The 12,270-nt window shown below is 48.6% G+C and overlaps 6 protein-coding genes across 6 annotated transcripts; 1 reads left to right on the top strand and 5 right to left on the bottom strand.

Moving 5' to 3' along the window:
- Window positions 1–976: 976 nt before the first annotated feature.
- Window positions 977–2,094, bottom strand: EDB91DRAFT_277403 (ribosome biogenesis protein SLX9-domain-containing protein). Its single transcript, XM_041326683.1, has 6 exons — window positions 2,078–2,094; window positions 1,956–2,018; window positions 1,785–1,907; window positions 1,628–1,730; window positions 1,319–1,577; window positions 977–1,268 (listed from the first exon to the last, which is right to left on the bottom strand). Exons 2-6 carry the CDS (start codon window positions 1,956–1,958, stop codon window positions 1,139–1,141), a joined length of 618 nt encoding a protein of 205 aa, XP_041183879.1. The 5' UTR covers window positions 1,959–2,018; window positions 2,078–2,094; the 3' UTR covers window positions 977–1,138.
- Window positions 2,095–2,839: 745 nt separating this feature from the next.
- On the bottom strand, window positions 2,840–4,444 carry EDB91DRAFT_1042569 (uncharacterized protein; the record flags this gene model as incomplete). Its single annotated transcript, XM_041313004.1, has 7 exons — window positions 2,840–3,160; window positions 3,208–3,544; window positions 3,601–3,679; window positions 3,738–4,012; window positions 4,063–4,161; window positions 4,217–4,251; window positions 4,304–4,444. The coding sequence occupies 7 exons, from the start codon at window positions 4,442–4,444 to the stop codon at window positions 2,840–2,842; spliced, it is 1,287 nt and encodes a 428-aa protein (XP_041183878.1).
- A 462-nt stretch (window positions 4,445–4,906) lies between these two features.
- On the bottom strand, window positions 4,907–6,417 carry EDB91DRAFT_1233923 (uncharacterized protein; the record flags this gene model as incomplete). Its single annotated transcript, XM_041321153.1, has 5 exons — window positions 4,907–5,278; window positions 5,340–5,385; window positions 5,442–5,551; window positions 5,607–6,229; window positions 6,294–6,417. The coding sequence occupies 5 exons, from the start codon at window positions 6,415–6,417 to the stop codon at window positions 4,907–4,909; spliced, it is 1,275 nt and encodes a 424-aa protein (XP_041183877.1).
- A 122-nt stretch (window positions 6,418–6,539) lies between these two features.
- EDB91DRAFT_276219 (N-terminal domain of NEFA-interacting nuclear protein NIP30-domain-containing protein) lies at window positions 6,540–7,826 on the top strand. Its single transcript, XM_041326676.1, has 6 exons — window positions 6,540–6,770; window positions 6,831–6,894; window positions 6,948–6,965; window positions 7,015–7,054; window positions 7,108–7,231; window positions 7,283–7,826. Exons 1-6 carry the CDS (start codon window positions 6,652–6,654, stop codon window positions 7,551–7,553), a joined length of 636 nt encoding a protein of 211 aa, XP_041183876.1. The 5' UTR covers window positions 6,540–6,651; the 3' UTR covers window positions 7,554–7,826.
- On the bottom strand, window positions 7,628–9,569 carry EDB91DRAFT_276256 (nuclear protein DGCR14). The gene is made up of 3 exons (XM_041326677.1): window positions 8,579–9,569; window positions 8,311–8,524; window positions 7,628–8,258 (listed from the first exon to the last, which is right to left on the bottom strand). The coding sequence occupies exons 1-3, from the start codon at window positions 9,350–9,352 to the stop codon at window positions 7,702–7,704; spliced, it is 1,545 nt and encodes a 514-aa protein (XP_041183875.1). The 5' UTR covers window positions 9,353–9,569; the 3' UTR covers window positions 7,628–7,701.
- Window positions 9,570–9,595: 26 nt separating this feature from the next.
- On the bottom strand, window positions 9,596–12,215 carry EDB91DRAFT_276191 (uncharacterized protein). Its single transcript, XM_041326675.1, has 4 exons — window positions 11,988–12,215; window positions 11,728–11,932; window positions 11,389–11,674; window positions 9,596–11,338 (listed from the first exon to the last, which is right to left on the bottom strand). Exons 1-4 carry the CDS (start codon window positions 12,062–12,064, stop codon window positions 9,840–9,842), a joined length of 2,067 nt encoding a protein of 688 aa, XP_041183874.1. The 5' UTR covers window positions 12,065–12,215; the 3' UTR covers window positions 9,596–9,839.
- Window positions 12,216–12,270: the final 55 nt, after the last annotated feature.

The following is a 12,270-nucleotide window of genomic DNA, read 5'->3' as shown; positions in this document are numbered from 1 at the left end:
CAAGCAACAGATAATAGGCAACAACAGTACAGACCTAGACGCAAGTCGGGATTAGAAACCTCCACGGAGTTTTAGTTACCCGGAGCCAGTTCCTAGATGTGACCACAACCGGTCTGTTAATTCTGCATGAACGGTCACCAATTATTGCAGAGTTTCAAAGACTGATAATTTGCAAAATGGCAGATAGTGCCGATCTACGAACGAAATGAACGATGACAAAAAAAAGAAACGATCGGCTGACCGTGGCTCGCCACATCAGTTTGGAAGCGCCCTCATGGTCGATAGGGTATAACTTTCTGTCACATCGAACGATTGCCAGAGGTACGAACGCGGACGTAGTGAGTAGGGTTTCGGATGAATGATATAGCAAATAGTCCCCGTGGTGTTTGAGTGCAGATCTACCATGATCCAGAGAATCCGGGACTCGGAGCACAAAGTCTTTGAGGGGCCACGAACATGATCTGCGACAATTAACGCATGTATGTAGTCCTTCCGAAACACGAGGCAAATTTTTGATGCGCGAGCTGAGATATCTGCGGGTTGGGATTCCAAAGCAGTCAAAGAAAAAGAAAAAAAGAAACAGCATTCCCCGTGGTGTCTCGGCGCAGAACTACCGTTATCTGGTTACCACACCGTAGCAGGAATATCAATACCTCCCAGCTATAGTAGAAGGGTGTAGATTCTTACTCACAGGGATTGCCCGTCGCTTCTTTTGTCGATACTCTGCCTTGCGACACATCTCATAGCACATGCACTAACACATAGTGACTAGTTATATATCGGGAACGATTCACTTGAACTTGGGACTGTCGAAAGATTTACATGTCAGTGATTTCGTCTTTGTATCGCACAACTTCCTGCTACGGAATGTTCAATGAATAACACTTGAAATCTGACGCAAACGTTCCAATATACGACCGAAATGAATGTCGATATATAAATGGCTTCGAACAAGCATACTCACGAAACTCGTATCATTATGCACTGTCCGCCATCTGTACAACACGCTGGATAACATCCTCACATATCCACCTGGATGGCAAAATCCAGGGATCATTGACATTACACCCGTGATCGCATATACCATCCGTGATGACGGTGCAAGTCTCGGGGTGTAGTAGCCTCTCGTACATTTATATTATCGCCCAGCTGGGACATCAGCACGCTTCACAAGCGTATTCTGCGCGTGAGTGCGGATCGTCTGAAATGGGTTTGATGAGTACTGCGGATTTGAGAGTATCAATGGTTGTCGGAGTTTCTCAAGTTCCCTGGAAAGCGGCTCAATACAAAAAACGTGGAGAAAATTAGAGGAACTTACAATGCACGTTTTCTCTGGTTCTTCCTTAGCGGTAATCCCTTGCCCTCTCCAATCTGCAGCTTCTTCGGTTGAACCTTGGGAGCACGAACGTCCTTTGCCTCCTCGACTATTGGACTAACTTGTGCTGGAGAGTCATCTATATTAATGTCGGAAAGAACAGCGCCAATAACATCGAGTCCGCCCCCGACTTGTTCTCGTTGCCGTCTATTGTATCGACGTCTTTGCACTTTCGAGTACGGAGATGTTTTGCATGTCAGCCCTGAAACACAAGATAAGATGAGGAGTGATAATTGCAAATGTAGAGCGTACTGTCAATGAAAGCGTCGTGTTTGAGCTGCTGTTTCTCTTTCTTCTTCATTGAATGACGAGGCTCGGTAGCCGCTGCAGAAATTGCTTGCAATATCGCTTCCCCCTAACCAATATCGAGGTTAAGTATGAGCAAAAAGGGTTAAATTCTAAGACGCACTGAAACATCTGCCGCAGCACCTACTTCGACCGCTTCAACGGCATTCTCTTGCACTGCAAAGGGTCGCCGGGCGAGCTTAGCGGAAGGTTCATGGGCTGCAATACGTTTTCTGCGCTCTCTAGGCTATAATAAATATCAGTGAGATGTGGAGCAGTAAAGCTCACTGCCCACCATCTTGCAAAGTAGATTCGAATCAAACTTATCTCATACCAATCCGATGTTTACCAAAGGCTTCTGATTCTAATAAGTACAACTAGATATAAATATTTACTAACCGCGCGAGCACCCCTCACCGTGATCGTGTGGAACCCACTCAATAGCTTAGAGCCTGGACAGCTGCCGTTTATTTCGCAGTTTATTTCGCAGTTTATTTCATTTACCACAACATGCACAAATAAATGTGACAAGCCACCGTCCAGCGTTACGAACCAAATTGGATACATTGCGCGACCTCACGCCACACGGTGTCAAAACCTTCGTGCTCGCTGTAGGCAACAGCGAGCTCAAGTATTCTACCATTTCAATAAAAAATTTGTACATTCTCATGGACTAAAATCATTCAGCATGTATTTATTACAGTGAACAAAATAGATAGTATCTGATGGCCAATAATGAACAGTTTGGAGTAGCGAAGCACGAAGGCTGTGAATTGGACCTTGTTGTTGGTCGCAGTTGATCGTGATGACAGCGCTGCCCAGCGCCGCCGCAAGCCAATCTCATGGACATGTCACGAATGCGTCACTCATTGTCACCGCAGGTCACACATTGCCACGCCACATACAGAAACAAACTGAGAAATAAACTCGAAATAAACGGCAGCTGTCCAGGCTCTTAGCAACAATATTTGCACTCGTCTCGCTTTTATTCTTACCATGAAGAGATTTAAGACACCCCTCACTCGGTTCTTCTTCCGGAAAAAAATCTTTAGCGCTTCAATCTTGAATCTAGTATGTTTTACAATTGATAAAATGGTGAAAGCCGAGAGCATTGTGCGATAATATGGGCATAAGGGACGATATTACTCTATCCTCGACTCTATCCGAGCACGACGAAGTTCATCCCTCGTTTGGGGATTGAGGGGAATCTTCGTGCTCAAGGTGAACCCGAGACTGCGGGGCATGAGCATCATCGACAAAATCTTCAGTAAGGAGGTCACCGCGCTCTCTTGGCTTCGAGTTCTCGATGCCGACCACAATGAAAGCTATAAGAACTAGGAGAGCACCTGCCAGTACTTGCGTTGCGGCAGGCTTCCCGAGGAAAAAGTCCCCGATGACGGCGACCGGAATGGTGAGACCGAGACCAACCGTCACTACTAGAGGTGTGGTCTTGAGCATCGCAACAACGTATAGGTAGTCGCTCGATAATGTGATAAACATCTAATACATATAAGCTGAAGAGAGCGAGACAGAAGATGGAGACTCACGTTCAATACAATGATAACGATGGCATTGTGGGTACGAGGTATCTCAAAGCGCTCCATTCCAACCAAATGCAGGATGACACCCATAGGCCAGGATAAGAATATATTGAATAATCCTACAAACCCAAAGAAAAGTTGCATGTCAATTCTTGACTCTTCCCGAATCTGAACCTTGAGGAAGACGACGTAGAGAGCATAGAACACAGCCGACATCAACGCCAAGAAGTCTCCCAGAACTGGCAAGGAGTGTGCAGCCTTGTAAAATATTGACGACCCCATTGCATCTGGCTGGTCGTTGGGAGACCCGTCAGAAACTGCAACGAGAATCACACCAATAAAACTTTATACAAGCCGGTGAGCCGATCCATGCGCGCGCGAGAGAAACCAACTACATACGCAGTAAGAACAGCTCCAATTTTGACCACAGTTAGGGTTTCTACGCGGAAAATACGTCCAACGGCAAGAGTGAACATTCCTTCCAGGGAGGACATATGGGTACCGTTGATGGAAGATAGAAGCACAAACACGCTTACCACTCATGCCAGACAAAACTGTTGAACTTGCGACACTAGTATATGCCAGAGCAGCATTCAAAGCCCAGTTCGCAATGAACCACAAAAAGCAGAATCCTAGTGCCATCTTTGCGGTCTCCTCCATGGTTAGCGGCCTATCGACCTGGTTGACCGGATATGGCTCCACCTGGAAAGAGTCAGAAGAGTCGTGTGCAAGGGTGTTGGGTAGTCTCATTACTGCAGGCTCTGTGTCAACATCAAGCTCTTGCTCCAGCGGCTGGTAAATTATGTTTGACCTGTTTAGTATAGATCAACAACTAGACTATGGAAGGCTGCTTGGAGTTACCTTGCAGATTTGGGTGGACCCCAGCGATCAGCCCATAATCTTCGTGCAATGTATGGCAGCAGGTAAAATACAAATGACGCGGTGTTGGTGTACGTTATCCTGCGTCACGGTAAATATGCAGCCCAGTTACAAAGACAGGAATCGCACGCCTTACAGGAATGGCTTCTGGTACCCGTCGTCGTACATGTCCTGCAAGAAATTAATGGATATCACTGCCCGGAAGTGTTTCGGATGTGCTTACTTGCGTCAAGAAACTGGACCCAGTCCATAATAGAACAACCACGAGGAGGAGACCAAGGCCGACAATGTAGTTCTTCGTATTTGTATTCGTACTAGAAACACCTTCTGAGGGCTCGCCGCTGGGCTCGGACACAGTGGTCATCTGAACCAAGGATGAATCAAGACTAGCGCTAGATGAACATGCTTATATGGGAGGGAACTGGGCAGTGGGTACACATGTGTCGCCGTGTGAATATTGCAATGACAAAACTGAGAATGTCTTCCTGCAGTGTCTTCCTTCTATTGATAGGGAGATTAGGGCTTGGGGATCGATTGATCATTGCTTGGCCTACTACATACTTTCCAATCGACGAATTCAGTAGTCCGGTTCTTAATGCTGCTGAGAACCAAGTAAAACATTTTAATAGTACTACACGTGGATGAGGAAATGTATGTAGAGGATACACGGCTGGAACGCCTAGGTTGGTAGTCCGAGTCCGTGATAATGAATGAATATATGAAGTCATAGTATGAAATGAAAAACAAAAAAAAATGATGATACCGATGAATATCTACGTAGTACGAACCAGGATAGAAGGGGGCCACGTAGTGAACTAAAACGGCGTTAAGTAGGGCGAAAACCAGCATACGACTTGACCTTCTCAAAAATCCTGAAGAGGCTGATAACAAGATTGATGCAATACGTGACAAGGCCAACCCCAACCAGACAAATCAATGCAAGTTGATAGTCGCAGATAGTATCTCCTACTCCGCCCTCATTTCGTCCAAGGTCCGGAAGTGTTAGCTTTGGCCGAGAGAGTTCGTTGTACCAAGCAATGCTGCTTGCCGACGCGCAGGGGATAAGTGAGGTGAAGAAATTGTCGAAACAGAGCGAAAAAGCCGCAGACCAAGCACAAATGAAACAAACTTCGAGGAGGGTGTGTGCAAGTTTGCCAGATGTTCGCCATAATCCCATGGGGCGGCCGAAGTATTCGAGCTATAGTGATATGAGATGGTGTTGAGAAAATCAAGTTGGAGAGACTCGCATATATCGCCACCATAACATGAACCAAGGTCAGAGGTGCAAATATTATCACCAAGGTTCTGGTATACGTGTTCACAAACTTGTCTAGCACTTATCAAGGCGCGAAGTGACGTACGGAGAACTTCCTACGATTCCCATAACTCCGTAATGCAACTCCATCATGCGTATCCGGATAGCCAGCGCAAGAGCCGTGGTTGTGAATGTTATATTGATGAACCTAAAAAGCTAGATAGTGGATTCATACTCACCGCACAGTAAAATACAAAAGCAAGGCACTCACCAATGGCACATAGATATTCGTCAGAATGAAGGTTCTAAAGCGCTTCTTCCTCGATTTGCCAGAGCTTGACCTGTCTCCTGACTCACCATCTGAGCGATCTCCTGGCGCTCCAAGGTGGGAATAATCGCCTCTAAAATTCGTAGGGAAATCGTGTGTTGGTTCCCATGGCGTGTCCCAGCCAGGTGTTTTATTATGAGATAGAGCGAAAGGCGCGAGGGACGGGGGCGCTCCCGACTCGACATGAAATTGCGCGACTCCCTTCTCTAGTGGAGAAACTGTCGAGGAGTGGGGCTCATCGCACGACTGACGATTAGTATATAACGACAAGGACGGTCTTTTTTTGCAGGCAGCACCTTTCTTGCTAGCCGCTTGACCCGATGGCTCTCCCTGAGCTTCTCGAGGACGAGTGAATGTCCCCCAGGGTGATTGAAGTTCGGACCAAGTTCCATTTAATCCTCCAAAGGACGAACGAGAGAATGTCCCCCAGGGTGATTGAAGTTCGGACCAAGTTCCATTTAATCCTCCAAAGGACGAACGAGAGGCGGCGACGTCGGATGGTCTCTGATCATAAGGATGATGGTCACCATCGTCTATGGGAGAAGGGGGTTCATCTTGGGCCCAAGCTATTGTGGCAGATTAAGGGACAAAGTAAGTGACATCGCTCGATTAGCATTCATAAGCTCGTACGGGGTGCAGTTACGACGGTTCGCGTCGTTGAAGGCACTACGAGTGCGTGACTCCGGACTGATGCTGCACGACTGCTGGTTGACGGGATCGATGGTGCTTTTCGGGTGCTCGCTGATAGAGACATGCGCGAACGAGAACAAAAGAACAAAAAAAGGAGTTAAAGAGAGGGGGGCTGGCCAGTATATTGAACACTGGTCAGTAATGGAATGGCGTTCGGCTCATTCACTTCCTCCCAGATTCTTATTATAAGTAACAATAGTCTACAATGCTCAAATGCTGTGACGCATTTTTCGCTTAGTGCCGAAATGCCGGCCATTGCTGCAATTGACCTCGGCCGCGGGGTAACACATTCCAAGACATGGAAGACGGTTTACCCTCAGTCTCAGTTGGCGGCGTCGGCTCGAGGTTCATCTCTCAAAATGACCTCGAGGAGGCCAAGTCTCGCAGAGAAGACCAGTGGAAGGCAGCATATGCCAGGTGCGCAGATAGTAGATACAGCCTCTCCGAGGTCCAGAATAACCTGCTGAAACATACTAGGCTCGGACAGGTGCCTCCTCCACAGCCCGTGGAAGATTCTTTCGATGGTCGAAGTCTAGCAGAGGTGAGTAGCACTGCTTTCGCCTCAAATGACCACTTGAAATCGTACTGTAATAGAAATTGGCCGCGAACAGAGTGCGTTTCCTTGGCTGCTCTTCATTTTTGAATTAAACAGGTTTGTTAGGCCGCGAAACAGGAAGAATGGGAGGAGAAGACGAAGTTAGGCAAGTTCGAGATACCACCTTTTCTATGGCGATCCTGACTCGTCCAATTGTAGCAAATCAATTCCGAGCACTGGAAGAGGACGAAATCATGTTTCTAGACTCCATCAGAGAAAAGCAGGCCGAAGAAGAGCGCCTCCGAAAAGCACAGGACGGCGAGGAGCTCTCAGACTTCAGAAAGTATGCTTCCCTTCATTATCCCTCCATCACCAAGATTGAGAATGTGCAAAGAGCTGTTGCAGCTAGGGAAAATGACCTCAATAAGCCTGCGCAGCCTGTTGCACAACCACGAAACCCGAGTGATAATGTCCTGGAGAAGCCTAAAGCCATCGCACTGGCGTCCAAGAAAGATGTCAAGAAATCATTGAAGGGTGTTGTAGTCAAGAAGAAACCAAAGTCTAATACGCAGAAACCCAGCGAATCGAAGGCAAAGGAGGCTGCTAAGGACATCGATAACGATGCACCACCAGTCGCAAAACGTCGCAAGATATCCGGATCATGACGTCCATTGCAATCTGCCTTCTGGCTTTCCTGTGGCATTCCTTGCAGACTTTTTCACTGTAGTTTTATGTAATTCGAGAATATGCTGTCCAGCCTTGACATTCCAATGTCCTCTAAATACAATGCCAGAAGCTTCCCTTGGCCAGGTGTCATCCCCCCCGAGCCGTCGGTGTCGGTGTCCACCGGACATGGTTGAGGTCCCTTTCCCCAGTCTGTCCCGTTCCCCAGCCAGACATTCGACCCATCGCCTCCGCTCTTCTCGCTGCTGCTGCACCCATCGTAGTTCTATCCAACAATCTTTTTCCTGCAGGTGTCAGATTGCCAGGTGCGTCAGCTCTACGTGGGGTCCAACTCGGAGGGCCCATAGAACCGGACTTCAAGGAACCTCCTCGAGCCGGTGTGCGTCCAGCTATTGGGGTCGGACCCCCAAGAAGGACAGCTTTCGCGCGAAGACTTTTTGACGCATTGGCGGACAATCTGTGAGATAACGCCTCGCGGCTCGACGGCGCTGCAATATGGAAAGGTGTGCTAGGGAGTAGCATGCCTTCTGCTGGATCATCTGACTTGGACAATATTCGTGGAGTTGCATTTAGGGTTCCCCATGTCATGAGCTGGTTAACTGCAGAAGGGCCCAATTCAGAAGCGGTAGGTGAAGGTAGGCTGGGTACAAGCGAAAATTTGTTGATGGTAGGAGACCGCGGTCGATCTGGTGAGGCTGATTAAAAGAAACAAATTGGGCGACGCGGCATAGAACTTACACGGCGTGCCAGTGATGGCGGCATCAATCCGACTGCGAGTGGGACTAGGTGGGGCAGATGTAGCTCGTGACTGAGAATCTCCCTCATCCTGTTCTGGTAGACGTGTATTTCCATGCGTTATGATTCCGAGATCATCACTTGTTTTGGCTTTCGATCTACGCGGATGGTACGGTAACACATCGGCATCAGGGGAGAACATAAGAGAATTTCGAGCCTGAAATTCAGTAACTCAGCCTTGAAATGAAACTCTCGTCTGAGCCACACACACCTTAAACATCCAGCCATCAACACCAGCAGACCGAGTATCTTTCCTTGGCGCCATAACGTCCATAGGCTCGTCTTCTTCAGCGGGTTCACTTGAAACAGCGACCTCCTTTCCCTTGCTGTCATCCTTCGTATCTTGAGTTTGGTTTTTCGATTCCTCCGACGACTCTCCACTTTGGGTGATGAGTCCTGCAACGGTAGGGGCCTCAATCACGAACTTCTCTTTCACACCGGGTGCTTGGGCAGGCTCAATCATCATTCTCTCCCTCGCTTCGATCATCTTATCCCTCTGCTCCTCGACTCTCTTCTGCGCCTCCCATGCCCAACCCCACCTCTCCTTCCTCTTCCGGTTCTCGTCATCCATAATCTGTGTGAAGCTTGCATTGTCTTCCGATGTATACCGCGCCTGGAAGTTGTCTAGACTCATGTTGGTATCATATCGCGGGCGTTTCACTACTGGCTCCCCTCGTGGCGTGCGCAGCGGGGTCTCGGATGGACCAGTACCATAGGGCGTCGCGGATGGCGTCTGCCATGGGCGCCCGCGGTAGGTGGCGGGGGTGCTATTAACTTCTTGCAATCTACGCACGGATGCGCTGATCAAATGGGGGTCTCTCGACGATACGGCATCGAGGTATTCATTAGTTGCGTCGAGATGCACGAGAGAAGGAAAGAAGTCTCTCGCTATGATGCCAGACAAGGCTGCTGTGTACTCATCTTCCTCGAGCACTTGTTGACGATATAGCGAGCGAGAAGGTTCAGATGGACCAGGGGTAGACATTGTGCAGGGTAGTAGTAGTTTGGGTGGTAGTATATGTACTTAATTGGCGTGACGTTCTGAAAGTTTTGAACGTTGGGCAAGGAGATCAGTCATAGGTTACGTAAATGATCATTAACAATAATTCACACAATTCCGCAGAGAAAAACAAAATGCCAGGATGGAAAAGAAAGAAAATATGAGCACAGATCGGCTGCAAAAATAAACCAGCCACGTAATGTATCATGATACCAGCGAAAGTGAGGACAGAAGTGCGAAGTGGTGGTCTTTGTCGCTGGTAAATTGGTATTCGTTCCGTCATTAATGTCATCATAGTGAGGCATGGATTGGTTCGCGAAAACGAGTGGGCATGGATGATAGTGGTCCTCAAGACCTGGAAGGCGCGTAGTCTAAAGGATCGTCAGGGTACGCTGCTCCAAAGTCAGCATAGCATGTCACAGACAAACGGGAAGGTATTCAAAGAGAGAGAAACAGCCGCAAACATAGCGGCTCAAGCGCCGCCACGTCCGAAACTGAGCACGTTGCTCCCAGATCTGCCCCGGGGTTTCTTGTCAGGTTCGCCGTTGTCCTGACCAGGAGGTTCTAATCCACCATTCTTCCGCCCACCAGTGATACCCACAGGTCGACCAATCCTGCTCTGCGACAATACTGAGGTACTGCTGGCAGACGAAGGGATTCTAGAGGATGCGCGGAGTGTCACGTTCGAGTGCGACAGAGGGAGCTGCGGCAACGACCTCAAGTCATTCTGGACTTTCCCATTGTATGAGAACGGTCGTTCACGAAGACGAAACTCTCCATCAGAAGAGGGGGTAGGTGACCCAGTATTACTGGAATCTATGGAGGAACGTTTTGGTTGACCGTATGGACCAGCACCTGGCCCGGTTGACTTCTTGAAGCCAGTAGCTCCCGTATTTGAATATGGACGGGATGTTGGTAGGGGGAGGAAAGTGGGAGTTGCGGGGCGAGATGAAGGAGTTGGAATGGAACTGATTGTTGCGGTAGTGCTGAGGCTCGCTCCGGAGAGGCGTGATTGAGGTCGACGACTATGGGCCATTGTACTCTGGACGAAGTGGCTAGGCTTGGAGAAAATAGGGGATGATGCTGATGAAGGAATTCCACGGCGGAAAGCACTGGGGGCTGAGGGACTGGATGAGCGTCTGTGTTCTTTCTCGGCATCCTTATTTGGAGAAGGAGTGTCGTCCATAATGAGAACCCATCCAGAATTATCAGGGTTGGGAGTAGTCACACCACTCGTAAAACCAGTATCTACGCCAAGTCGCTGTGGACTCGGTTTGGCAAGTTTGCTGTCCGGTATCAGGGAGCGTGTAAAGGTACTCTTGGGTGCCGATGTCGAGGATATAGTGGATGTGGAGGCCGTCGTGGAGATTGCCGATGCATTAGCTCCCTGCCGCCCAGCATTGCTGCCCATCCGTAAGCGAGGAACACGTGTATGGATCTTCTGTTCTAGGTTCCTAACACGAGCACGCATTTCGGAAACCATTTGAACGCCCTTGCTCTTCGATGCTGTCATAGGTATGGCAGCAATGTTGGTAGACACGCTGGAACTTGCAGTGACAACAGTAGGTCGGGGGACAGGGACGGCAGTCCGAGGAGAGTTGCGTGAAACAGAAAGGGTTGGAAGGGTGGTCGAACGCGTGATTGATGAAGGCGAGGATGTATTGGGGTTAGGTTTGTTCAGCTGGAAACCTGCGCGCTGAAGTAGGATGGATTGTCCAAAGTTTGAGCTGACAGAGGTAGAAGGAGGGCGAGAAGGGGTAGGAATAGAGGATTTCTCATGGGAAGAAAGCTCAGATAGTTCAAGGTCTGGCGGTGGTGGAGTGCTGAGCAGATTGTCGTCCGTTGAAGGGGTAGAAAGAGGGAACAGTGACGAAGGGGTGGTGGAAGTGGAAGTTTCAGTCATGATGCTTGGTGCCCTGGAGCGAGCAACTGATAACTGATCCTTCAGGATGGAATTTTCTACAGATGCATCTGGCGGAAGAGTGTCAGTATTCAACCACCGTTAATCCGGCATAACGCACCTCGTAGCTCATCCTTGACACGTTGTAATTCCTCCTCCACATGCGCCTTGTCAAGAAGTTCGTGCTCGAGCAGTATCTTTTCCTCCAACGCCTTGGAATATCTCGACTCTATATCGGCCAGACTTGATGCGACCACACGCTCATTTCTCTCGAGGTCATCATTGCCCAACTCCAGGTCGCGTAATCTGACCTTCAACTTCTGAGACTCCTGCCTGAGTGTGTCCAGTTCTCGTTGCAAGGAGGTAGTAGTTGTATTATATGTGGTCTGTAGCGATATAAATTTGGACTTTGTAAAGGGTTAATTAGTGGACTGGTGTTGGGAGACGCGTCGAGAACTACCTTCCATTCGTCTCGGTCCAATTCAGTCTTTGCAACCTTGACTTTGAGATCCTGCTGCGCCTTCTCTGTACGGTCAATTTCTTTGATTAGCTCCTCCTCAAGCTCCTTGCTGGAAGTGTGAAATTCGTCGAGTTCTGCACGGGTCTCTGCCAGCATGTCGGCGACCTCATTGTACTTTGCTTTCCAGTCCGTGGAGGGGTAACTACTTGCAGAACATAGTCAGGACTCAAGATTGAGCGTTGCAAGAAAGGTATGGGTACTTGAACTGGTTGTCTTCTATGGATGCCATTATTGGGTCTCTGCGTAGGGCATCTGTGGGTGACAGAATAGCCGTCATGGACCGTCAAAAGAAATAAAGTACAGCCTAGAAACACAACCAGAAAATATCAAGGAATAAAGGGGAATTGTAGAAACAGAGGGGAGAAACGCTTGTAATGGTCTTCTTAACACTTGGTTGACGGTCCACAGCAAAGAACACGGTACTGATTACGTAATTCGAGTGATATGAACCAAACATCTCATCCACAGTTGGTCCACCATTGC

Source organism: Suillus paluster, assembly GCF_016628075.1.
Source record: "Suillus paluster strain FC165 chromosome Unknown EDB91scaffold_2, whole genome shotgun sequence".
NCBI classification, from domain to species: domain Eukaryota; kingdom Fungi; phylum Basidiomycota; class Agaricomycetes; order Boletales; family Suillaceae; genus Suillus; species Suillus paluster.
The sequence above is the reverse complement of the archived record's forward strand: the minus strand, read 5'-3'. Positions and strand labels throughout refer to the sequence as shown.

Bases quoted from the DNA above. Each gene is read 5' to 3' on its own strand.
- EDB91DRAFT_277403 (XM_041326683.1), bottom strand. The intron at 1,578-1,627 runs GTACGCTCTACA...CTTGTGTTTCAG, and splicing joins ACACGACGCTTTCATTGACA to GGCTGACATGCAAAACATCT. The intron at 1,269-1,318 runs GTAAGTTCCTCT...GCCGCTTTCCAG, and splicing joins AACCAGAGAAAACGTGCATT to GGAACTTGAGAAACTCCGAC.
- EDB91DRAFT_276191 (XM_041326675.1), bottom strand. From the start codon at position 12,064: ATGACGGCTATTCTGTCACCCACAGATGCCCTACGCAGAGACCCAATA. The intron at 11,933-11,987 runs GTACCCATACCT...ATGTTCTGCAAG, and splicing joins ATAGAAGACAACCAGTTCAA to TAGTTACCCCTCCACGGACT. The intron at 11,339-11,388 runs GTGCGTTATGCC...CTCTTCCGCCAG, and splicing joins TGTCAAGGATGAGCTACGAG to ATGCATCTGTAGAAAATTCC.
- EDB91DRAFT_276219 (XM_041326676.1), top strand. From the start codon at position 6,652: ATGGAAGACGGTTTACCCTCAGTCTCAGTTGGCGGCGTCGGCTCGAGG. The intron at 7,055-7,107 runs GCAAGTTCGAGA...GTCCAATTGTAG, and splicing joins GGAGGAGAAGACGAAGTTAG to CAAATCAATTCCGAGCACTG. The intron at 7,232-7,282 runs GTATGCTTCCCT...GAATGTGCAAAG, and splicing joins GAGCTCTCAGACTTCAGAAA to AGCTGTTGCAGCTAGGGAAA.
- EDB91DRAFT_276256 (XM_041326677.1), bottom strand. From the start codon at position 9,352: ATGTCTACCCCTGGTCCATCTGAACCTTCTCGCTCGCTATATCGTCAA. The intron at 8,525-8,578 runs GTGTGTGTGGCT...ACTGAATTTCAG, and splicing joins TTGATGGCTGGATGTTTAAG to GCTCGAAATTCTCTTATGTT. The intron at 8,259-8,310 runs GTAAGTTCTATG...CAGCCTCACCAG, and splicing joins CGCCATCACTGGCACGCCGT to ATCGACCGCGGTCTCCTACC.